The following is a 24,801-nucleotide window of genomic DNA, read 5'->3' on the forward strand; positions in this document are numbered from 1 at the left end:
CACCTGAGACACTGTAACACTAACGAGTCACATGACATCGGGGAGGGAAAATGGCTAATTGGGCCCATTTTGTACACAATGGACCCTGTCCATATATGAGATTTTTCATGAATAATTGTTCATATAACTCTTTACCTAGTAATACCAATTCTTTTTTTTTCTTTTTTTTCTTTTTTTTTTTTTGCAGCACAATGTAAAAAGGCAGAAATCTAACATATGGAGTCATTGACTGTTAATAATAAAACAAAAATATACATGGACCAAAAAGTGTTCCTTTATGAGATTTTTCCTGAATAAATATTCATGTAAATCCTTACCTACTTTTTTTTAACAATAGATTTTTATTGAAGGGATTTTCTTAACACTACAGATTGACATTGTCACGATAATTATTGTGACTAAATTCTTTGCAATAGTTCTTAAGAATATTCTTATACAAATACAGTAATTGATAGTCTGTACCAGCCTACCCCTATTGGGTTCAAACTGTAGGCATGGATAGGCCACCAATTGCGTTAATTAGTTGAATACAGAAAATTGTAAGGAAAGCATAAAAATATATACCGTATATACTCGAGTATAAGTCGTTCCGAGTATAAGTCGAGGCCCTAATTTACCTCAAAAAATGGGAAAAACTTATTGACCCGAGTTTAAGACGAGGGTGAGAAATGCACAGCTACTGTAAGTGGAAAAGAGGGTCAACAATGTCCATTTGCAGCCTCACTGTGCCCATTTGCATGCCTCACTGTGCCCATTTGCAGCCTCATTGTGCCCATTTGCATGCCTTACTGTGCCCATTTGCAGCCATAGGTCCCCCGAACTTCAAACTCGGTAGTTAAGGGTTCCTAGATGCCCCCTAGCTGCAGCCAAAATTTGGGGTCTCTGAACCCAAAGGGTCCCGAAATGACATTGCTGCAGATGGACACAGTTGACCAACTTTGGGGCCCCGTATCTTGGGGCCACTTGGTGCTAGGAACCCAAAATTTGGTGTGCAAACCCAGTGGAACTAGCACCATAACATATCAAAAGCTGGGGTTTCCAGCACCAAGTGGCTTTTCTTCAGCAAAAAATTTCATTTTCCGAACTGACTTTGGGGCCCCGTATCTCAGGGCCACTTGGTGCTAGGAACCCCAAATTTGGTGTGCAAACCCAGTGGAACAGGTATCACAACATAACTAAAGCTGGGGTTTCTAGCACCAAGTGGCCCCGAGATACAGGGCCCCAAAAATCGGTTCAGAAAATGTCAAGCACTTTTCTACAGCAGAGAATGACATTTTCCGGACCTGCTTTGGGGCCCCGTATCTCGGGGCCACTTGGTGCTAGGAACCCCAGCTTTGGATATGTTATGGTACCAGTTCCACCGGGTTTGCACACCAAATTTGGGGTTCCTAGCACCAAGTGGCCCTGGGATACGGGGCCCCAAATTTGGTTCAGAAAATGTCAAGCACTTTTCTGCAACAGAGAATGACATTTTCCGAGCCGATTTTGGGGCCCCGTATCTCGGGGCCACTTAGTGCTAGGAACTCCAACTGGGTTTGCACACCAAATTTGGGGTTCCTAGCTCCAAGTGGCCCTGAGATACGGGGCCCCAAAGTCGGTTCGGAAAATGAAATTTTTTTTGCTGCAGAAAAGTGCTTGACTCGAGTATAAGTCGAGGGGGGCACTTTCAGTACAAAAAAATGTGCTGAAAATTTCGACTTATACTCGAGTATATACGGTATATATATATGTATATTAACTGAACAAAACTTGTTGCAAAGGTTAATAAAGTGGGTCCAGGATGATATACTACATCTGAGGTATGTTTATATATGACTTCAGTGTACTTCCAACTTGTCATAAGATTATATATTACATTGTTTTAAGTAATTGGATGCTTTGGGATGGGATATCCAAGTACTCCATTTCTTTCTAAATGTAATGGTGGAATAGTTTTTCCTTACCTCCTTACCTACTTTTAACATTTATTTCCATACAGCACAATGTAAAAAGCCAGAAATAACTAATGTGGCCGAATCGACTAAATACGAGGACTACTACAATGTGAGTGAATCTGTAGAGGTGACGTGTAATGAGGGATATTGGCCATCATATGAGAAGATGACATGTTTGGCAAGTGGAGATGGATTTAAGTGGGATCACACTTCACAGTGTATAGGTGAGCAAATGTCCAACCTTCTTCTGCTGCCTCCAAATTATACACAGAACATTCCAAGTACAGATATTACAATATACAGTGCCTTGAAAAAGTATTCACACCCCTTGGAATTTTCCACATTTTGTCATGTTACAACCAAACGCGTAAATGTATTTTATTGGGATTTTATGTGATAGACCAACACAAAGTGGCACATATTTGTGAAGTAAAAGGAAAATGATAAATGGTTTTCAAAATGTTTTACAAATAAATATGTGAAAAGTGTGGGGGGTACATTTGTATGGCGCCCCCCTGAGTCAATACTTTGTAGAACCGCCTTTCACTGCAATTACAACTGCAAGTCTTTTTTGGGGATGTCTCTACCAGCTTTGCACATCTAGAGAGGGACATTTTTGCCCATTCTTCTTTGCTAAATAGCTCAAGCTCTCTCAGATTGGATGGAGAGTGTCTGTGAACAGCAATTTTCTATTCTTGCAACAGAATCTCAATTGGATTTGGGTCTGCACTTTGACTGGATCATTCTAATGCCCCGTACACACGGTCGGATTTTCCGATGGAAAATGTCCGATCGGAGCGCGTTGTCGGAAATTCCGACCGTGTGTGGGCTCCATCGGACATTTTCCATCGGATTTTCCGACACACAAAGTTGGAGAGCAGGAGATAAAATTTTCCGACAACAAAATCCGATCGCGTCAATTCCGACCGTGTGTGGCCTGTTCCGACGCACAAGTGCCACGCATGCTCAGAAGAAATTCCAAGACGGAACAGCTCGTTCTGGTAAACTTAGCGTTCGCAATGGATACAGCACTTTCGTCACGCTGCAATGTTCAAAATGGTTTAATACAGCGCACTCTCTTCTTCTTTATAATGTGACAAGAATTAAGTAGTTTTGCTGCTCATATTCACACACACTTCTCACAAACTTATTTCGTTACTATTTATCGGGATTCCCTCAATATATTTTGATTTCTCACATCTGACAACATATTTTTGTATATTTTTTATATATTTTTTGGGCTTTAATGTAGATTTTTTTTTTGTGTTTGTATTTTTTTTTTTTTTGTTTTTGCGATTTTGATTTGTACTCCCGAAAATGTTTGTGTGTGTTTTTTGTGACAAGTTCCCACAACACCATTGATATGTTGTTCTATTTAATCTGTAGGAGATTGTTTGGTGTTGTTGTCCCTTGTTAATTTCACATTGTACTTTAGAAATGTACCTGAATCGTCACCAACAAACTGTCCTTTTTGGATGAAAACACACACAGGAGAGTAGAATTTACCAAAAAAATTTTTATTAAGGGCTCACAACTAAACAAAGAGGGAGGCAACGCTGGAGAAACTGCAGAAGTGGGCGAAGCCTTGGACCCCCAGGGCAGACATCAACTATTTTTACACAAAATTGGTGGCCTGAGGAGTCCATATCTAAGGGAGGGCAGTCTGGTCCCGAAGTCCCAGAGATCCGGAAAGCAGAAGATGACATCTATGTCCCCAGGCTGTGGTCATACGAGAGACTGCATCTTCAGTCAGACCAGACTGAACCCAGGGTCATCACTCTTTGGTCTTCTTTCCACGCCTCCTTCCACGCGGTGGCTGTGGTGGTGGAGTTGTGGCAGCAGGAGGAGGAGGAGGAGGATCGTCCAACTCAATGACATCCGTCTTGGGTGTTAGTTCCCCACTCACCCCCTTACGTAGCACTTTATAAAGCAGGTCCTCACAGAGCCTGCGTTGACCCTCCTGCATGCCCTGCAATTTGGTGGCAGCCATGCAGGCAAAGGCCTCTTCAGGAGTTGGTAAGGCTCTGAGGGACGCAGAAGCCTCCTGGATCATCCTGAACGCTGAATCCTACACCGGACTCGGAGTGGCCTTCCTGGCTCGTTTATATGGCAGGCGGAGAGGAGGGACCTGAGACTCAGTCAGGCTGCGACTGGTCCCTGGCTTCTCCTGGCTGCCACTTAGCCTCGCCTCCTCCTGGCTGACACTAATCACCGCCTCCTCCTGGCTGCCACATTCCACAACCTCCTCCTGGCTGAGGTCTTCCTGTGTATGAAAAAGGGACATAGTTTTAGTATTTTTTCCATCAATCACACACAATTTTCACCTCCTGACTGCTGCAAATTGAATGTTAACAAATATAACAGAATATCCTTCTGAGCCCAGCATTTTTCATTCTTGTCCCAATTTTGGGTGCCCACTACTGTCTATTGATATGTAAAACACTTTTTTCAATCAGCAAATAGTGATCAATAATAACATCTAGTAAAGATCATTTATTTATTGACCAGAAATCAGAACAATGCTATACCTGACTCCAGCTGGGCTCCTCCACTTCTTCCTGGCTGGAAGGCCCAGGTTGGACATCGGAAGCCTCAGCTGGGGTGGAAGGAAGCGTGGAGAGGGATTCCCTGACTTCAGTGTGGTCTGACAGAAATCGCAGTCTCTCGTAGTACCACAGCCTGGGGACATAAACGTCATCTGCTGCAGCTCCGGACCTCTGGGAATCTGTGACCTTCTTGCGCTCCCTTAGATATGTGCTCCTCAGGCCACCAATTTTGGCTTTTAAATAGGGGATGGTTGCTGTGGGGACCACCGGCTTCACCAACTCCAGCAGTTTCTCCAGCGCTGCCTGCCTCTTCTGTTTGTGATTATAGTGGGGGTGTCTGACCTGCCACAGACAGGGCAGCTCCCTGTATTTGTCAATGAACAGGGGCAGGAAATTGTGGTCGTTGAACCCATCCATTTTCTCTGCAATACACCAGACAAACCCTAAGGTCAGGCCAAACTCCCCTAATCTTGTTACAATATAGGCTTCCATTTCGAAGCAGTATAGGCGCAAGTTTAGATCTTACCTTCGTTATCACGATCGGCGTCTCCGATGCTCCTTCCTCCGCTCACAGATCGTACATAATACGCACGTGTGTTACGCTTTATACACACTGCGCATGCGTATAACTCCGCCCGCCCCTGACGTTCTTTCTAGTCTATTCCCCGCCCCTTTTCGTTCGGCGCAGTGGGGGAAGAGCACATGGCGGATAGACAGCAGGTGCGTGCTAATTGTAGCAATGAGGAGGAGGAGGAAAGGCCGGATCCGGACACGTCCCGATCCAGAAGGAGATTTAAGGACTCAAATATGTCCTTTGGGGAGATGTTGGAGATGGTGGACATCCTGAAGAAGGCCGACTATGACGGAAAGTATGGGCCTTACCCCAACCCCAATGTCCGAAAGGCCAAGATCATGGCGAAAGTGGTCAGGAGTCTGCACCGGAATTTCGGGGTACGACGATCGAAAGATCAGCTCAGGAAGCGGTGGTCAGACCTGAAATTACAAGAACATGAGCAGTACAGAAAGATCCGGAGAGTGCTGCAAAAAAGTAAGTAGTTGTGCTGTGTTCATATTCTTTATGTTTATTACGTTCGTGCTGCTCCATGTGCTTTTAGGAACTGTTGTACAGTTTAAAATGGCAACTTTCATGTTCATGGGCACATTATTCGTTCGGATCAAACATTTTTCGTTCCAACTATAAAATACCATTGTTTAGCCCATAGGCATTTGGCCACCATTTTGACGCCCTATACTTGTCTTCAAAGAATTGGGTTGTGTAGATGGGTTTGTTACTAGAATGAAATGCAAACTAGATTCTGTGTAAGGAGAGGACACTCAGCAGCTGTTTTCACATCTGGACACTGGAGCACTAGTGTGGGACACAAGAACACCATTTTTATTAGGGGGCCACACAGGTGCTCCAGTGTATACTATAGGGGGGTCTCCATCTGTGAAGCTTGTACCAAACAGGTAAAGTATTGCAGGTTGACAAAGGACACTAAAAAAGCTACATCTTGGAACTCTGCTAAAATAGACAATTGTACCCCACTTCCAAGCAATGTTTCCTATTTCTAGTTCTGCCATCAAATATCTGTGTGCTAATTATACCATTTTTGTTTTACATAGGGGATAAAAGACTCGGAGGACACCCCTCATCCGAGGAGACCAGAGCCCCCCCCCCCTCTGGAAGAAGGGGAAATCCCCCAACACAAGCTGAGCAGGAGGAAGAAGACGTGGTGGAACATGTCACCACAACAGGTGAGTGTCTGCGACCACAGGCTCAGATAAGAGATGGATGGCGGCATTGTTTGGAAACCTAATTTATTTTGGGGTTCCTCTCTTTTTAGGTGATCGTGACGGTGTGGATCCAGATCCTTTCACATCCGAAAGTGCCCAGATCCTGATCGGGGAGATAATGGGGTGTAATTTACAATTGGAAATCATCAAGCAAAACATCAATGATGTTATTCCAAAAAATAAAAACATCATTGATGTTTTGGGGCGAGTTTAAAACCCCTCCCAATCACTTTCTTCTTTTGTGTGCTACAATGTGCTAAATGCTTTTGTGATTTTTCAAAAAGCCAAATTTGGAGGATGCACACAGTGTGTCAACATGTGCTATCTGCCATCACGGGAGATCAATGGACGCGTTTTTGACATTTGTAAATTGGTGTGCATCTTCCAAATTTGGCTTTTCCAGGGGTGATTTCCCCCCATCTGAACGCAATATTAAACACAGTTCCTAAATACTCATGTCTGATATTGCCTTCAAATTCGACCAAATGTGACGTTTGTAAGTTCAAGATTTGTGTCTTTTCTTGTTGGTTTTACACAGGCCTGTTTTATCTAAAATGGACATTTTGATTTTTGATAATGCCACCACAAAAATTGTTATACAACAAATATGTTGATTTGTTAGAAAAACCTTTGGTAAATGCACATGTGATTGTGCAGGTATTAAAAAGATTGTTAATCAAGAATGTGTGGATTATTGTCTCAAGGCTACAACACTTTTGGGGTGATGTCATTGTTGTTTTCTGAGAAAATGGGGGTTATTTCCTAAGGGCAAATCCACTTTGCACTACAAGTGCAGTTTCAGTGCAGTTGCAAGTGCACTTGTAGTGAAATGTGTCTTTCCATTTAGTAAATAACAGCCAACAGTGCTTTGTATAATAATGTTACACAATCACGCCATTTTCTGCACTCAAAACATTTCTGTCAGGGTCAGCTAAAACAAACACAAGCAGTAAATGTCCACAAAGAATTTATTTTTTTTTTTATTATAAAAAGGCTTCACAGATTGTCTGGCATATTGATAGCCCCCCTACCCGCAAAGAACTCCAGGTAGCGTAACCAGACATCACGGGCACTCAGGGAGGGCAAGCCAGGACAGCCACTTTCAAGCGCAGTCAGTGTGGTTTGATGTATGATTCCGGCCTCAGGCCCAACTGAGCCAGCATAGTTGGCCGAATGTTTCCTTAAAAAGTTATGGAGAACACAGCACGCAAGTATAATATGGTTCAGTTTATACTCCGCCATATGGATGGGTGTCAGAAATAGGCGGAACCGGCTGGCCAGGATTCCAAATGTGTTCTCCACCACTCTTCGGGCTCTGGCCAGCCGGTAATTAAAAACCCTCTGTTCCGGGGTGAGGGTCCTCATTGGGAATGGCCGCATCAGGTGGTCCCCCAGCGCAAACGCTTCATCAGCAACGAACACAAATGGGAGTCCTTCAACATTGTCCTCTGGAGCTGGCAAGTCCAAGCTGCCATTCTGGAGATGCCTGTAGAACTCCGTCTGGGCGATGACTCCACCATCGGACATCTGGCCATTCTTCCCCACGTCCACATACAAGAAGTCGTAATTAGCCGACACCACCGCCAACATCACTATACTATTGAACCCCTTGTAATTATAATAGTACGACCCCGAGTTGGGTGGTGGGATGATGTGGATGTGTTTCCCATCAATTGCCCCTCCGCAGTTAGGAAACTCCCACCGCTGGGCAAAGTGGGAGGCCACAGTCTGCCATTCCTGTGGCGTGGAAGGAAACTGTTGAGGAAAAAACAATAAACATTACTATTTTTTCACAGACACATGGCAAGCAGATTAGACACAAACATTATGGGGCAACCTCCAGATACCATTTAGTAAGGGGAATTTAACAAGGCCAAAGTATAAGGTACATCTATCATATTCCCCCCCCCCCTCTCATGGGCCATTTCTAACATTATAGGGGGTGTGTGGAAATCTTGGACAGGTAACCCTCTTCACTTCATTGAGAGATGAATGCCTAAATAATGAGTATTACTTTGAACAGCCCCTCCTTAGTTACACTATTGGCAGCCCACTGGACAGGTAAGAAGTGTCATAATACAAAGATATAAATACACATTGTACACATTTGAGGACATTTGGACATTCTGCTATTACCTATCAAGATAATAATAGGATCCCAAAACTTTAAACAGTACCATTTGAAAGTATACAGTCAGACCCTTGCACTACATGCTTTGGGGAATTCATCCATAAATCTGACCAGTAAAGAGATGGGTATAGTGTGTATGGGTTTGGCAAAGTCAGCAGATAGATGATTGAGGACAGATAGAGAATTGGGATCAGCTGACTTAGCAGTCGGGGGAGGGAGGGTTACTAAAAATGATTTGGGGAGGGGCGTGACCGGAAGCCGCTCTGCATGGACGCCTGACCTGGTAGCTCTCCTCCAGCCCGCAGCTTAACGGCCTGTAAAGGGGGATTTTCAGCTCCAATATATGGGAGGAAACAGAAGGACCAGATCCTCCAGGACCCGGGGTTCGTCCCAGCCACCGTCCGGCTCCGCTACGACCATCCGGACATATTTTAACCGGCCCTCCATGTCGGAGGACGAGCGGGACAAGATGGCGCCGACAGCCTCCTCCTCCGCCACGAGACCGCAACGACAGCAGTTCTCAGCGGCCCCATCTACACTCCACAATACAGCGGGACAGACTCAGGAGATGGATGGACTGACCGGCCAAGTGACTACAGCGGTGAGTCCCCCCCGTCTCTCCCTGCACATGAGACACCCCGGAGCACACCGCGGGACGTCTCACTAGGCTGCACTGCACCTCCCTATACACAGTGCTCAGAGGCCGTCCCACAACTACTGCGCTCACTACCAGACCCCTACCTCCCCCAGGGAGGTACGATCTCCCCCACTCCCTCTCTCTAACCGAGTGACTTTCCCCCACTGCCAGAGCCGGAGGGTGAATGGAGCAGCGACCAGGGACAAGGAGCTCACCACGGAAGATTTACCCCCCAGCAAGTGCACGGCCCCCCCCCGAGCTCCCCCCAGTCACAGAGGCATGGGCATCAGGGTGCCTTCAGACCGGTGGGGCAGGGGACAGATCACACCAAATCATACGCCCAGGTGGCCTGTTCACCAAACGAGACCCCCTTGGATAATACTCTGGCGGGGGCCCACCCCTCCCCTCCTAAGCAGAGGCCTTCATGGGGAGACCTACAAGCACCTCAGATGCCACGCCAGCTGCAATCCCAGGATTCACACGATCCCATGCTCCCCCCAGCACTACACAGGGAATCCTCCCCTCCAAGCTACCGCCAATCTCATATGGGACACAGCTCACGCATGCAGCAGCCTATTTCCTGGCAGGACTGTTTCCAAGCCATACCTACCAAGGAGGACTTCAAACTCCTCATCGAAGAAGTTAAATCCGCATGTCGGGCGGAAATCCAGATTATTCATACTAACCTCAAACATCTCTCTGAGAGGATGGAAATGGCGGAGGAGGAAATCCAAGAGGCTAAACTGGCGGTTCACCGTACCCAAATACAAGGGGCAGACCACCACTTAATGCTTCGGAACATGCAACGTCACATCGAGGACCTTGATAATAGGGGGCGCCGAAATAATATCCGAATCAGAGGTCTACCTGAATCAGAGGGTCCCGAAGACCTCCATGAAACCCTGCAACTTCTGTTTAACAACCTCCTGGGGGACCCCCCAGACAAACCTCTAGAAATGGACCGAGCACATCGGGCCCTGCGCCCTAAGGGACCGGCCTCCAGACCCCGAGATGTTATCTGCAGGGTCCATTCCTTCCCCTTAAAGGAGGACATCATGCGCAAAGCACGCAATGCAAAGAAAGTGGTCTTTGAAAACACACAAATCCAGCTCTTCCCAGATCTTTCCTGGATTATCCTGCAGAAGAGAAGATTGCTCCAGCCCCTGCTTATCTTACTCCAAGAGAAGGATATTACATATCGCTGGGACTTTCCCTTCAGCCTCACAGCCCGCCGTCAGGGTAAATCTGCAACACTACGCTTTCCGGAGGACTTGGAAAACTTTTGCGACATCTTAGAGATCCCCATCCCTCGGATGCCTGACTGGGACCTCGTGGACTTGCCAACACCACCTCCAGTGGTATGGCAGAAGATCCCCCCGACTAAACGCCCCAGAGACCAGGATTCACCTCGAGGATCTACTAAACCCAAGCCTAAAAAAGGCTGATTGGCGAGACACTTACCTCTGCCCTACCCATCCTTGCTACAACCGCTCCCCCTAAGGCCCCCTTTCAGTCATTGTGTTTTCAATGTCGGGCATTTTTCTGTTATAGGAGACTAGTTAGTGTTAGTCCTGGTTGTTTCCGGCCCACTGGGCCCCCTAGTGGTTTATCCTACTAAAGTTCCTCTTTATTATTTAGTTCAGATAGCTTAATCTCAGTTGAACTTGCATTGAAAGGTTCTCTATGCCCCCCCGGACCGAGCCCTGGTTTGGGGTTCTGGCCAGGGAGACTTACTGGAACTTACTGGGGCTTGGGCGGTCTGTACTGCCCGGGCCCACAATGAATCGTTTATTCTCAATTGTGATGACAATAATTATTTTCTCTTTTTCTTCCCTCTTTTTCTCTCTATCTTTCCTTTTTCTCCCTCCCCCCACCCTCCCCTCCCCTTTGGCTTGTTGCGAGTCTGGGACGGTCATCTGGTCGAGCCTCATTTATGGATCTCTTCGCCTTCCGAACCCCCTAGGAGCGTCCCAGCAGGATAAGCTAAGTAAACATGCCCCCACACACACCAAGAAACATGGTTAGATTCATATCACTTAATGTTCACGGGCTGAACTCAAATAAAAAAAGACATCTTACATTGAAAGAAATTAGGAGATCAGGGGCAGATATAGCACTACTACAGGAAACACATTTTAACAAGGGGGGTGCCTTCGCCTTCGCATCCAGACATTACCCTCAGGTCTTTCAAGCATTCAACCCTCGCAAACGCGCAGGTGTAGCAATCTTATTTAAACACGGATCCCCGTTCAAGTGCTTAGAGTCCTTCGTTGACCCAAAGGGACACTACATAATCTTACGAGGCCAGTGGCAATCGCAGGCGATAACCATTTGCAATATCTATGCTCCTAATGCACACCAGATACACTTCCTATCCAAGGTCTTTACACGCCTATTTAAGTCCCCCAACGAATGTCTGATCGTGGGAGGAGATTTCAACCTGGCGCATTCAGTGGGTTTAGACCGTCATGTGATTAACCCCACAGCCCCCCAAGCTTGAGCCGCCCGTGATTCCAAACTATTTAGACAATTAACCAGACGTCATGCCTTATTTGATACATGGCGAGCACTCCACCCAGGAGACAGACAATATACCTTTTTTTCGGCCCCCCACCGTATGCACTCCCGTTTAGACTATTTCTTCGTGAATAACGCCACCCTACGGATCACAAAGACAGCCCAGATCCTTCCCATTTCTTGGTCAGACCATGCCCCAATAACCTTATCACTTGAGATGGGAGTTACGGCGCGTAAACCCAGCAACTGGCAGTTAAACAACTTTCTTCTCCAACATGTCCCATCCAGGTCGGAACTAGAGACGACTTTGAAAAACTACTTCTTAGACAATAACACTCCCGACATCTCCCTCACCACTCTATGGGAGGCTCACAAGGCAGTTCTTAGGGGACGATGCATCGCGATCTCTTCAGCTATGAAGAAAAACGCGATAGCAACTAAACTCCAGACTGAAAAAGAACTCAAAACCCTGGAACTTCGCCTACAGGCCTCACCATCTATATCTCTCCTTAAAAAAGTAGTATGTCTCAGAACTAACCTTCGAGATCTGGCACTAGGCCAGGTGGAGAAGGCACTTCTGCGGCTAAAGCAAACCTATTATGATAAAGGCAATAAAGCCCACTCCCTCCTAGCGCGCAAACTGTCTGAACGCTCCCATATGTCCACCCCTCACCAAATTAAAGATAGGACGGGTACTCTACATACACACCCTCAGGACATAGCCCAGACCTTTGGGGAATTCTACACAACCCTATATAACAATCCTGAGATCCCTCGTGACCCACTATCTCCTGACCTCAAGGAACGAATGCGACACTATTTAGAGGACAGTGGCCTTCCCAGACTCCAAAGAACGGACCTTGAGTCACTTAACGCCCCAATCACAGAGGAAGAAATAACAGCCACTATAAAAAGTCTGCCCACACACAAATCCCCTGGACCAGACTGGCTCCCCTACGAGTACTACAAGACATTCCTCCCGATTCTTTTACCCTACATGTGTAGGATGTTTAACGCCTTCTTTCAGAACACCACCATCCCCGCGGACATGCAGAGATCATTCCTCACGCTTATCCCCAAGCCTGACAAGGACCCCTCAGCATGTGCAAGTTACAGGCCAATCGCACTTCTTAACTCCGATTTAAAAATCTTTACTAAGCTTCTCTCAATGCGATTGAACCTGATACTTCCTTCCTTAATACACAAGGACCAGGTGGGCTTTGTCCCCCTGCGTCAAGCGGGGGATAACACGAGACGAATTATTGACCTTATAGATGTGGCGAACAGGGAGGGACTAGATGCGTTGGTTTTGGGTCTTGACGCAGAAAAGGCTTTTGACCGCCTTGGTTGGCCTTTCCTGTTCGCCACGCTGCGCTGCATGGGATTCCGGGGCCCTTTTCTGCAGGCTATTAGACACTTATACACTAATCCTTCATCCCAAGTTAAGACTCCCTTTGCGTTGTCGCCGACCTTTCCGATTGCTAATGGAACTCGCCAGGGGTGCCCGCTATCACCGCTACTATTCGCGCTGTGTGTGGAGCCCCTGGCGGCGACCATCCGGAAAAACGCGAGCATACACGGGATCCCGGTGAGAGATAGGGAATTCAAGCTGGCACTGTTTGCTGACGATATCATACTTACCCTGACCCAACCCAGGATTTCACTCCCCAACCTACACGCTGAGCTTGACCTGTACAGATCCCTATCGGGCTATAAAATAAACGCAGCCAAATCTGAAGCCTTACCTATTAACATACCGGTTCAGGAGATCCAACACCTACGACAATGCTTCCCTTACCACTGGAATGATCTATCCTTAAAATACCTGGGAGTCCAGATTACCCCCTCCTACCCTACCCTATACAGAGCCAACTATCCCCCCCTTCTAAAAAATATAAGGGACCTCCTAAGAAAATGGAAGGCTCATCATATCTCCCTCTTAGGGAGGATAGCCTCGGTTAAGATGGTTATTCTGCCAAAACTGCTCTACCTATTCCAAACACTTCCCATTCCAGTCCCAACAGAGGTACTTCGGAAACTGCAGGCGGATATGATACGATATGTATGGAATTATAAGAGACATAGAATACCACGATCGGTCCTGCTGGCGTCACGAATAGACGGCGGGTTATCCTTCCCTGACATAACCAAATACTATCAGGCAGCCCAATTGCGAGCCCTGGCCTCCTGGTTTACCCAACGCTCCTATAACAAGTGGACAGAAATCGAAAAACTGTGGATGGCACCGGTCCACCCAAACAGTATGTTATGGAATGCGAGGGCGAAGGTAGACTCCTCCCAGCTTCTGGGCCCCATGCTTCACCTCAACACACTTTGGCGTAGATTGTCACAAGCCCACACACTATGCTCCGAGAGATCACTCCTTACGTCTTTTCTATATAACCCCAAAATGCCTGCAGGTCTCACACATCAGATGTCCTCCCCGTGGGCGACCAGAGACCTGTTCCACTTTGGCCACCTAGTCCACCCATGCACACGCAGGCTACTCTCCTTTGCGGAGCTTCAAAAAAAATTTGACATCCCAAAGCAGGCATTCTATGGTTACCTGCAAATCAGACACTATGCTCAATCTATCGCCCCAGACCTACAATTCTCAACCCCAACTACATTTGAGGGCCTGATACTGGAAGGCTCGGCTAGATGTGGGCTAATCTCTGACATATACCAAGTATTGAATTCCTACAGTCTCCCGGATCAGGGCAAGCACGCATACATGCTCCGCTGGGAGAAGTATCTAGGCGAGGAGATACCAGAAAACACCTGGCAAGTGATCTGGTCCCAGGCAGCCAAAAGTTCACTTTGTACTTTGTATAAGGAGAACGCATATAAAATTCTCTTTTTCTGGTACATGACGCCTGATGTACTCCGAGCCATCTACCCTTCCAGTTCGGACAGATGTTGGCGATGCTACAGAGATAGAGGGACCCTATATCATATTTATTGGTCATGCCCTAAAATAGTCCCGTTCTGGACGGAAGTTCAATTACTATTGACTCGCTTGCTGGGGGTACAGGCGCCCTGGTCTCCGAAATTATTTCTTCTTGGGGTATCTGGGTTGAATATACCCCGCCACTCTAGGAAACTGATGGGCCATGTAATCACGGCGGCGAGGTGCCTAGTCGCCCTGCGATGGAAAAAACAGACCCCTCCCACTCAAACAGATCTTTACACCAGAATAAAGGATATAGAGCTCATGGAAAAAATGACAGCCCGTTTACAAGATAGACTGGAAATACATGACAAAGTCTGGGAGGACTGGCAAAGGCGGGAGGACCCACCCTAGGCTGGCGACAGAGCCTCCCTCCCCCCCTCATCCCCCCTCCTTCCTATATTCTCTTTTCTCCTCCTTTCTCTTTCTAATACCCTTTTCCTTATTGTTGGACTATGTCCAATACAAAATAGAAATCTGTTGGTTGACGAATTTTGCGGATGAAGAATTTACTACATCTTTACTTTATCTAGATGAATATATCCTATTGCCTACTGAATATCAGTTTGAATGTCCACCAATTGTACTCTGTATTGAGCAAACTACAATTCTTTTGTATTTTTATATACCTGTGACCAATAAAAATTGTTATTTGAAAAAAAAAAAAAAAATGATTTGGGGACTGTGACAAACTCACCCGGGACAGAGGCTATTGGAGGGGACTGAACCCAAGCCTCTTGCCCACCAATTATGGGCCCTAGCATTTGGGGGAATGGTGCTCTCTGTGAGCTGTATGCCTCGGGACCCTGGGGTTGGTGTTACTTTGGATTCAGCTCCATGTCCCCCCAAAACACACAGACTCTGGAACCCGTTATATGCCATATTAGAATGATAAGACTGAATTATACTGTTGGGACACATCCTGTGAGGAGATGCTAATGTCATCAACTCCACTCACCTGTCTGATGTCAGCTATAATGGGTTTAATGTAAATAAGTTTAGTCTAGGTTCTAAGGGTATTCAACTCATTGTTGTTTGTTCTAATTAACCCTGTGTTGATGTTTATGGTAATGTATGTTAATTAAATGAGCTGATCACATTGTCCTCTATACAATGTAGGAGACGGGACGACTCCTATTGGAGCTCATGTTAATTAGGTTAATTAGGTTAGCGTTGAGTCAGCCTGGTGTATAAATGTGTGTGAGATCTCAAATAAAGAGTTAGTGCTGATTTACTCCAAGAATGGTGTTGTCTAGTTCTTGGGGGTTCCTATAGCCAGATCCATTGGACTTGTGCTCCAGAACTTAGGAAGCGGTATACTGACGGAAGCACTCAAGCGGAGTGTGGGACGTTCCGTGACATTGGTGGCAAGCAGCGGGAAAGCTTCCTGCAGTCTGGGACATCCAAACCTCCATCTGGATCCAAGATCAGGATAGCAGACTTCAGTCACCCCAGCGGAGATATGGACCTGGCATCAGAGTTCCCGGGGCTGCTGCGGATCATCCTTTCAACATACACCAGGACTGTGTCTGAGGATGAATACCTGGAGCTTAGGCAGCAAATTCGGGTGGAGCTCTGGATTGCAGCCCTCCGTCTCGCTGGTATAAAACAGGGCAAGTGCTTTCCAACCCAAGAGCAACGGGCCAGTGACCAACGGGCATTGCGGATGGCATTCTTGGGAGAGCAGCCCCAGGAGCAATGGGTGACTGAGTTGGACAGGTTGGTCCAGCAGGAGATAGAGCTGGACAATCGTTATCAGGCTCTGCAATGGCACGCAGAGGAGGGATATTTAGGGGAGACAACAGAATGCTTTCCGGAGGGATATGACTTTGGAGGCCCTGGATTGCTGTGGGAGAGCCTTACAGATCTTTTTATGTTTGGCGATGAAGGGGAACCTGACCTTGAGGACCTGAGAGAATATAGAGAGTCTATGCTTGGTCTTGCAGGGGTCTCAGAGCTCAAACCTGATCTGGACCATTTGCTAAGGAAGGAACAGCATCTGGAAAGGGCATACAGGAAACTGCTAGAACACGTTCAGCAGCATGCCAGAGAATCGGCAGTGGAAAATCCGGAGATTGCCGTCCCCAAACCTGAAGTGCTGACAACAGGGCAGAGCTCTGCTAATCTCTGCCCAGAAATGATAGCATCTTCTGGGTTCCATGGACAGGAGATGGTGAACCTCTATCCCCAGACATCAGTTGCAGAGACATGGGATTTGATAGACTTTTCTGCTGAGGAAGAACAACCTGATGAGCCTCCAGCAGAAGAGCTGCTATCAGGGCCAAAGTTCACTGTGTTCTGCCCAGCACCAACAGTGGCTTCGGCCTTCTTGAGAGAAGAGGTAGTCGGCCTTTCTCCCACAACACTGACAGGGACATGTGATTTTCTGCCAGCAGCATCTATGGAGTTAAAACAAACTTCTCCAGCTGAAGATCTGGTAACTGAACAGAGGGTCCAAGACCTCTGTCCCACACTTTTACCAATTCCAGAGACTGGGGATTTAATAGACGTTTCTGTAGAGGAGGAACCACCTGGCAAACCCCCAGCAGAAGTGCTGGCAACCGGACAGAGGGTCCAAGACCTCTGCCCCACACCTGCAGCAATTGTGGAGGCTCAGGGTGAGAAGATGGCAATCACTTCCCAGCAGCAGATACAGGGGGAGAAGGGAGAGGAGGTGTGTGTTGTCCCTCCCCAACAGTTGGCCAGGGTGGAGGAAGCAGGCTTTCCTCCCCAGCAAAGTTCCGTGACACAGTATATATTGAAGGTGGATGGGACTTCAGTCTCCACCTGTATATCCCAGGGATGCTGGGCAGTGGGCCCAGATCCCCAACAGCATGACAGAGTGAGCTCAGTCACCCTGTCTTCTCTCCAGCGGCAGAAAGGACTCCAGGGAGAAGGGCCAGTCCAGGCCTCTCCCCAGCGGCAGATATGTTCTCTGAGAGAGGTAGAGGTTGGCTGGGTGAGTAATGCTTTGTTTGGAACAATTTATTTGGGGTACTGTGTGGGTACAGGCATTAGAGGACTGGAGCTACTTACTAACTTCGGAGTCAACCCGTCTGGGGTCTCCTCCTGTGTTAGTCTCCTGCCGAAAGGGGAGAAATGTGACAAACTCACCCGGGACAGAGGCTATTGGAGGGGACTGAACCCAAGCCCCTTGCCCACCGATTATGGGCCCTAGCATTTGGGGGAATGGTGCTCTCTGTGAGCTGTATGCCTCGGGACCCTGGGGTTGGTGTTACTTTGGATTCAGCTCCATGTCCCCCCAAAACACACAGACTTTGGAACCCGTTATATGCCATATTAGAATGATAAGACTGAATTATACTGTTGGGACTCATCCTGTGAGGAGATGCTAATGTCATCAACTCCACTCACCTGTCTGATGTCAGCTATAATGGGTTTAATGTAAATAAGATTAGTCTAGGTTCTAAGGGTATTCAACTCATTGTTGTTTGTTCTAATTAACCCTGTGTTGATGTTTATGCTAATGTATGTTAATTAAATGAGCTGATCACATTGTCCTCTATACAATGTAGGAGACGGGACGACTCCTACTGGAGCTCATGTTAATTAGGTTAATTAGGTTAGCGTTGAGTCAGCCTGGTGTATAAATGTGTGTGAGATCTCAAATAAAGAGTTAGTCCTGATTTACTCCAAGACTGGTGTTGTCTAGTTCTTGGGGGTTCCTATAGCCAGATCCATTGGACTTGTGCTCCAGAACTTAGGAAGCGGTATACTGACGGAAGCACTCAAGCGGAGTGTGGGACGTTCCGTGACATTAAGTTTGTCACAGGGACACCACAAAAAAAAAGCCTCTGGCACTCTGCCTGAATTTAAATCAAAAATCACATTTCCAAACATTTTAGGGGGTGTTTGGGGTAAAGCACTACTATGGAGCTGATAAAATACATTGTTAAGTGACTACATGAGGTGAATATAGGCCAGGAGACACCATGCTGGGGAGGTTAGTGAAGGGCAAATATGTATGAAGGACGTAAAATAATAATTACATAAAAATCCAGCATGCATGAGGACAAAGGGGACATTCACAGCATATTACAATCATGGTAATTAGGGAATGAGGAAAGAAATACAATATATTAGCAAACATTCAATACAATAAAATGTGATATAAAATGAAAAAAATCTCACCTTCATATACTCCTTCTGCAGAACCTGGATGATGGCAGAACAGGTCTCTGGGATAATGATCCCCAGAGCCTGGGGGGGGAGATGCCTGTCGAGAACTTGAGGTCCTGCAGGCTTCTCCCTGTCGCCAAATACCGCAGGGTAGCAACCAACCTCTGCTCCGGAGTGATGGCTTGCCTCATGCAGGTATCCTGCCTGCTAATATAAGGGGTCAGCGAAGCCAACAGACGGTGAAACACGGGGTCCGTCATCCTGAGAAAGTTCCTGAAATCATCAGGATTATTCTCACGGATCTCACGGAGCAAAGGCATATGACAGAACTGGTCACGCTGAAGCAACCAATTCTTGGTCCATGAACTCCTCCCCACCCTGTTCATGGACTGGACTTGTGTCAAGGTCAGGACCCCAACACCAAGCCCCCGCACAGTACGAACTCTACGAGGAGTACGCATACGAAACATGGCTAGAAAACGGTCGGCTGCTCAGAATGAAGTAACAGAACGCACTGAAGAACAGCAAGGCCTGTGAAGAGCGACCTGAAAACCAGTAACGAACGAACAAGAATACAATGACTACTTAAAGTTACGCGGAACTTGCTTGCACGCACTGAAGAGCAGATACAAACCCACAAGCACAAACTGAACGGCAGAAAACGATCTGAAAGCCACGAGTCTGAAAAAGCGCGAATCGTCTCTCACCAAACTTTTACTAACACGAGATTAGCAAAAGGAGCCCAAAGGGTGCCGCGCTTGGTTCTGAACCGGCCTTTTCTAGTCTCGTCGTACGTGGTGTACGTGACCGCGTGGTTGGCGATCGGAAATTCCGACAACTTTGTGTGACCGTGTGTAGACAAAAAAAGTTTGAGCCAACATCCGTCGGAAAAAATCCTAGGATTTTGTTGTCGGAATGTCCGAACAAAGTCAGACCGTGTGTACTCCCTATAACACATGAATATGCTTTGATCTAAATAATTTCATTGTAGCTCTGGCTGTATATTTAGGGTCATTGTCCTGCTGGAAGGTGAACCTCTGCCCCAGTCTCAAGTCTTTTGCAGACTCCAACAGGTTTTCTTCTAAGATTGTCCTGTATTTGGCTCCATTCATCTTGTCATCAACTCTGACCAGCCTCCCTGTTCCTGCTGAAGAAAAGCATCCCTTACAACATGATGCTGCCACAACCATGTTTCACGGTGGGGATGGTGTGTTCAGGGTGATGTGCAGTGTTAGTTTTCCCCCACACATAGCATTTTGCTTTTAGGCCAAAAAGTAAAATGTTGGTCTCATCTGACCAGAGCATTTTCTTCCACATGTTTGCTGTGTCCCCCACATGGCTTCTCACAAACTGCAAATGGGAGTTTTTATGGCTTTCCTTCAACAATGTCTTTCTTCTTGCCACTCTTCCATAAAGGACAGATTTGTGGAGAGCACGACTAATAGTTATCCCTAATATAGATTCTCCCACCTGAGCTGTGGATCTCTGCAGCTCCTCCAAAGTTACCATGGACCTCTTGGCTGCTTCTCTGATGAATGCTCTCCTTGCCCGGCCTGTCAATTTAGGTGGACGGCCATGTCTTGGTAGGTTTGCAGTTGTGCCATACTTTTTCCATTTTCGGATGATGGATTGAACAGTGCTCCTTGAGATGTTGGGATATTTTAAAAGCTTGGGATATTTTGGCCGAAAATGATAGGAGAGTTTAGTTCCACTTTAATCTGATGTCCATGTGGGTGTTTTTGTTTACATCCAGTGCTGCAAGTCCCCACAGTCCTATCCATACCTGAGCATTACAGCCCTATAGACTTCTATGGGACCATCTCCAATCCACTGCTGCCTTGGAAGACAGTCCCGTAGAGGTTTATGGAACACTGATGTGCAGGCGCAGACAGAACATTGAAGACTTGCATAGCTTGATGTAAACAAACAGAGGAACTGTGGCCATCATATCTAAGTAAATAAGCATCTGGGGAGGGCACAATTGGGTTGGCTTTGGTCATGCAAGGGTTACAAAAATGATAGGTGTACTTTGTTTTTCTTTAATAAAGACCTTTCCTCTGTTTTCTAAAAGTTTTCAACCCCCAAATTTGTAATTCAGTGTTTTGTGTTATTTATATTAGGAATTACAATAACAGACTGGAAAGTCACCTCTACCAGCATCAGCTTCCAAATCCTGTGTACTCCACATTGTCCTCAGCACTGGAGAACTTGCAGTGATCCTAAGCTGGAAAATTATACATCATGTAGCAATTTGAATGATAAAACAAATGTGACGTTCACCAATCTACAGCCATTCTCTGAGTATGGAATCAACACCACACTTTACATTAATAATCAGACGTTCCCTCTCCACATGAGAAAGATCAGGACAAATGAATCAGGTAAGTTAAGTTTATTTCGTCAGGCATTCTATCGCTAAAAATGTTTTTTGGTTTTTTTTTGGTAAGGCTTAATCTATTGTATTTTCGTCACCTAATAACCAAAGCAGCCCTGGGTTCTATTTATCCCACTCACCCCTAGCATACGGCATATACACTATATGATAGTGGATGGGAATCCTATACATTCTTGTTTTGTAATTAGACTTCAACCAAATGTAGCGCACCCCCGGTGGAGCTGCTGGTGCATACAGTCATATTTGCCCACTCAGAACACACACAGCCAGACACACTGGCTCAGAAAACAGTGTAGGGTTTCTTTTTAGGGTTTTTATTGGGAACGACAAGGTGAGATAAGAAGAGGGAGCATGGATCCCTCAAGCCGCACATAGCTGCAAATCCACTAATGGAGGTCCCCATGATTAAGCTCCAGGGGGCTGAACGAAACGCGCTTGGTGCATAGCCTGGCTGGAGCTGGGGCTGAGACTGCCGTATACTTATCCATTTGTGGATTTGCAGTAATGTGCGGCTTGAGGGATCTTTTCTTCAATACATGCTTATGTTTGTAGCCAAGACGAGCTCCATTCCCGTCCGGCACTCCCTGTAGTTGGTGATGGATCTGGAACTTCTGGAACCTGAGCGGCAACCACACTGTGTGTAGTAAGGAAGCATGTGACACCCCAAAAACTGTAGAACTGGATAACTTGAGGATTCCTCAATTTACTGCACTGTACACACGGAATGTCCACTATGAGCTACGACTAAGGCTATTGCCGAAACGTGTCAGATTTATTTTTTTTGTCACTCTGTTGTACCAATAAACGACAATTCAAGAATTACAGTTTTGCCGGCTCTCCTTATTACTGTTGCATTGGAGTGTGTTGGGACACATCGAGCCTCGGCACCTGTGAGTGGACCTGGTGCATGGATTGAGTTGTCCCTGCAGAGAGCGCTGTTACCTTTCTTCTTTTCCGCACACGGAATGTCCCACAGGATCTCTTTGCTGCTGGCAACCTGAACTCCTCCTAGAGTTAAAATCTACACACTGTCACTTTCCTTCAGCACTGGGGGGCCATCTACTCACATAGCCAGAGGATCACCTGTTGCCGAAATGAATAGAATCTAATAGAAAATAAAATAATAGAATAGAAAATAAAATAATAGACTAGAAAAGAATAGGATAGAAAAAACTATGGAATAAAATGGGATAGAAAAAATATAACCATCTTCCATCATTTAAATTTTGAATAGCGTAAATTTGAACAGAATTCGATTAAAATTAAAATTCCATTCAAGTTTTTCAAATTCGGTTGAATTGTGTTCAATTTGACCAAATTAGAAAAATTTAAATCAAATATAGAATTTGCATAAACTCACACATTCCAAAAACTAATTAAATTTAACTAAAAAAATTTACATAAATAAAACAAAACAAAGCACATTTTTACATGTCTACGTTCAACTGGACTTGTTCTGTAATGACGTAAAGATGTTTCCCAGCTTGACCCACCACTTCTTCAGTTCTAATGAGTTTCTGGAAAAGTGAAAAGGGTTGGATAGGTTACGAAATGCCTTCAGTATTACAGAAGAAGTTCAGTTGATTGTGACAGGGGCGTAACTACAGGGGTTGCAGGGGTTGCAATTGCAACCTGGCCCCATGCTCCAGGGGGAAGTGTGCATTGGGCATTTAGAGGAACCAATCTTCTCTATTTTCCTCATAAAGAAGGAAATGGGTTCCTCTATATGCTGCCCCCACCGCCCCTCCTATCCAATTCACTTGTATTCTGCTGTTCCTGGGTCCCTGTATGCTCCCCTGCCCCCCTCCCCCCCCCCCCCCCCGCAGTGCTGCCGTCTTCCTCCCTCCTCTCTCCTGCCAGCTGCTGTAGGAGATGTGTCATGAGGAGAGCCAAGAGCAGGTCAGAAAATGTGCAATTTACCGGTTCCTTATTTTTCTGAATGGACAGAGTGAGTGATTGTTATCAATCACTCACTCTGTTCATTCATAACTGAAGCATAGTAAACTGTGTTTAGTATACTTCCATTTCTGAATGAATGGGAGGCACAGTACACAACTATTCCTGTCCATTCATTCTGGAGGGCTGTGTCCTCAATATCCTTTCTCTGTCTCAAAGATGAAACATCAGAAGTTTGTTTAGACCCCTGATATCTCATCAAAGCCACCAAACAGAGCTCCTAAAAAATAATAAAAAAAAAAATAAAAATAAAATTGTAAACAAAAAATAAAATAGAATGGTAAAAAATAAGAAAATTTAAATAACAAAAAATGAAAAACCACTGACACCAGTGAGGGAACTGTGATAGACTCACCTGGGACAGCGGCTTTTGGAGGGGACTGAATGCTAGCCTCTTGCCTACCGACTATGGGCCCTGGCATTTGAGGGAGCTAGAAGCATTTAGGAAGATATTCTGTTATGTAATGCAAAAGGACATATTAAAAAGGTTATGATGGTCTCTGCCAGCTTGAGACTTATAGCTGAAGGTGATGTCGTCAGCAAGCCACATGTCTGGGGCCCCCTGCCAATAAGTGTTTATTGAAAGTAGGTCTCCTGCTATTGTCTGAAGGTGTTCTGTGTTTATACTTATGTTAATGTGTATTGTATCTTCTGAGCTTGGACCCGGCAAGTCTGACCTGCAATGAGACATTTGAGTCATCCAGGTGTCTAATTACTGTAATGTTTATAGTATATGTCGGCTGTTGTAATTATATTCCTGTGTGCAGTTTGTATTGTTAGGTTAATATGATCAGGAGGGGGGGGTATCCTGCTAGGGTGTATAAAAGCCTGTATTCTTGTTCAAATAAACAGTTCTTATTCTGGTTTACTCCAAAACTGGTGTTGCCTAGTTCTTGGGGTAACTATAGCCAGATTCACTGGTCTCGTGTTCCAGAGCCTAGGAAGCAGCTTCTTGGCAGAGATACCCAGTCAGGGTGTCCGGATTCCGTCACAGGAACTATCATGATTGCAAAGGTTGCACTTGTGACCAGGACCTGGCATTTTACCACGGTGGGGAGAAGCGAAGATGGCAGGAAGGGGGCCCCCTGCAGAACTTGTGAAAGGGTCCCGCTGCGGGACCATGATAAAGGGCCCTGCAATGGGAGTAAAGGGCCCCAGGATCAGTGGGAAGAGCCCAGGGCTTAAAGGGAAGTGCCCTGGCCAGGGGTCAGGGGAACCCTTCATAATCTCTTGCACCAGGGCCCTAAAGGTTCTAGTTACACCCCTGCTATTAAATATACCTTGACATGGATAAGTATTTATGTTTGAGGAACAAATGACTCTTCTGCTTGATTACTTGAGTTTGGATATTAACCACTTTAGCCCCGGAAGGATTTACCCCCTTCCTGACCAGGCCATTTTTTGAAATACGGCATTGCGTCGCTTTAACTGACAATTGCACGACGGTGTACGTCTGTGCAACATCGTGCGACGTTGTACCTCTGCGGTTTTTACTTTTTGCGTCGCTATAAACAAAAAAAGAGCGACAATTTTGAAAAAAACTTATTATTTTTTACTTTTTGCTATAATAAATATCCCAAATTTAAAAAAAAATAAAATTTCTTCCTCAGTTTTTATGCATTCTTCTACATATTTTTGGTAAAAAAATTGCAATAAGCGTATATTGATTGGTTTGCGCAAAAGTTATAGCATCTACAAAATTGGGGATAGATTTATGGCATTTTTATTTTTTTTAATTTTTTTTTTACTAGTAATGGTGGCGATCTGCGATTTGTATCAGGACTGCGACATTATGGCG

General features: G+C 45.9%; 1 protein-coding gene across 3 annotated transcripts in view; it reads left to right on the forward strand.

The window, feature by feature from the left end:
- Positions 1–24,801, forward strand: part of LOC141130438 (receptor-type tyrosine-protein phosphatase kappa-like) — a 206,312-nt gene that overhangs the window by 110,671 nt on the left and 70,840 nt on the right. For all 3 annotated transcript variants that reach the window (XM_073618135.1, XM_073618137.1, XM_073618136.1), the window contains exons 11-12: positions 1,979–2,158; positions 20,773–21,033. In XM_073618135.1, coding sequence (XP_073474236.1) covers positions 1,979–2,158; positions 20,773–21,033 — 441 coding nt within the window. The remainder of the gene's footprint in view (positions 1–1,978; positions 2,159–20,772; positions 21,034–24,801) is intronic.

The sequence above is a fragment of the Aquarana catesbeiana genome, linkage group LG01 (genome assembly GCF_042186555.1).
Source record: "Aquarana catesbeiana isolate 2022-GZ linkage group LG01, ASM4218655v1, whole genome shotgun sequence".
NCBI classification, from domain to species: Eukaryota; Metazoa; Chordata; class Amphibia; order Anura; family Ranidae; genus Aquarana; species Aquarana catesbeiana.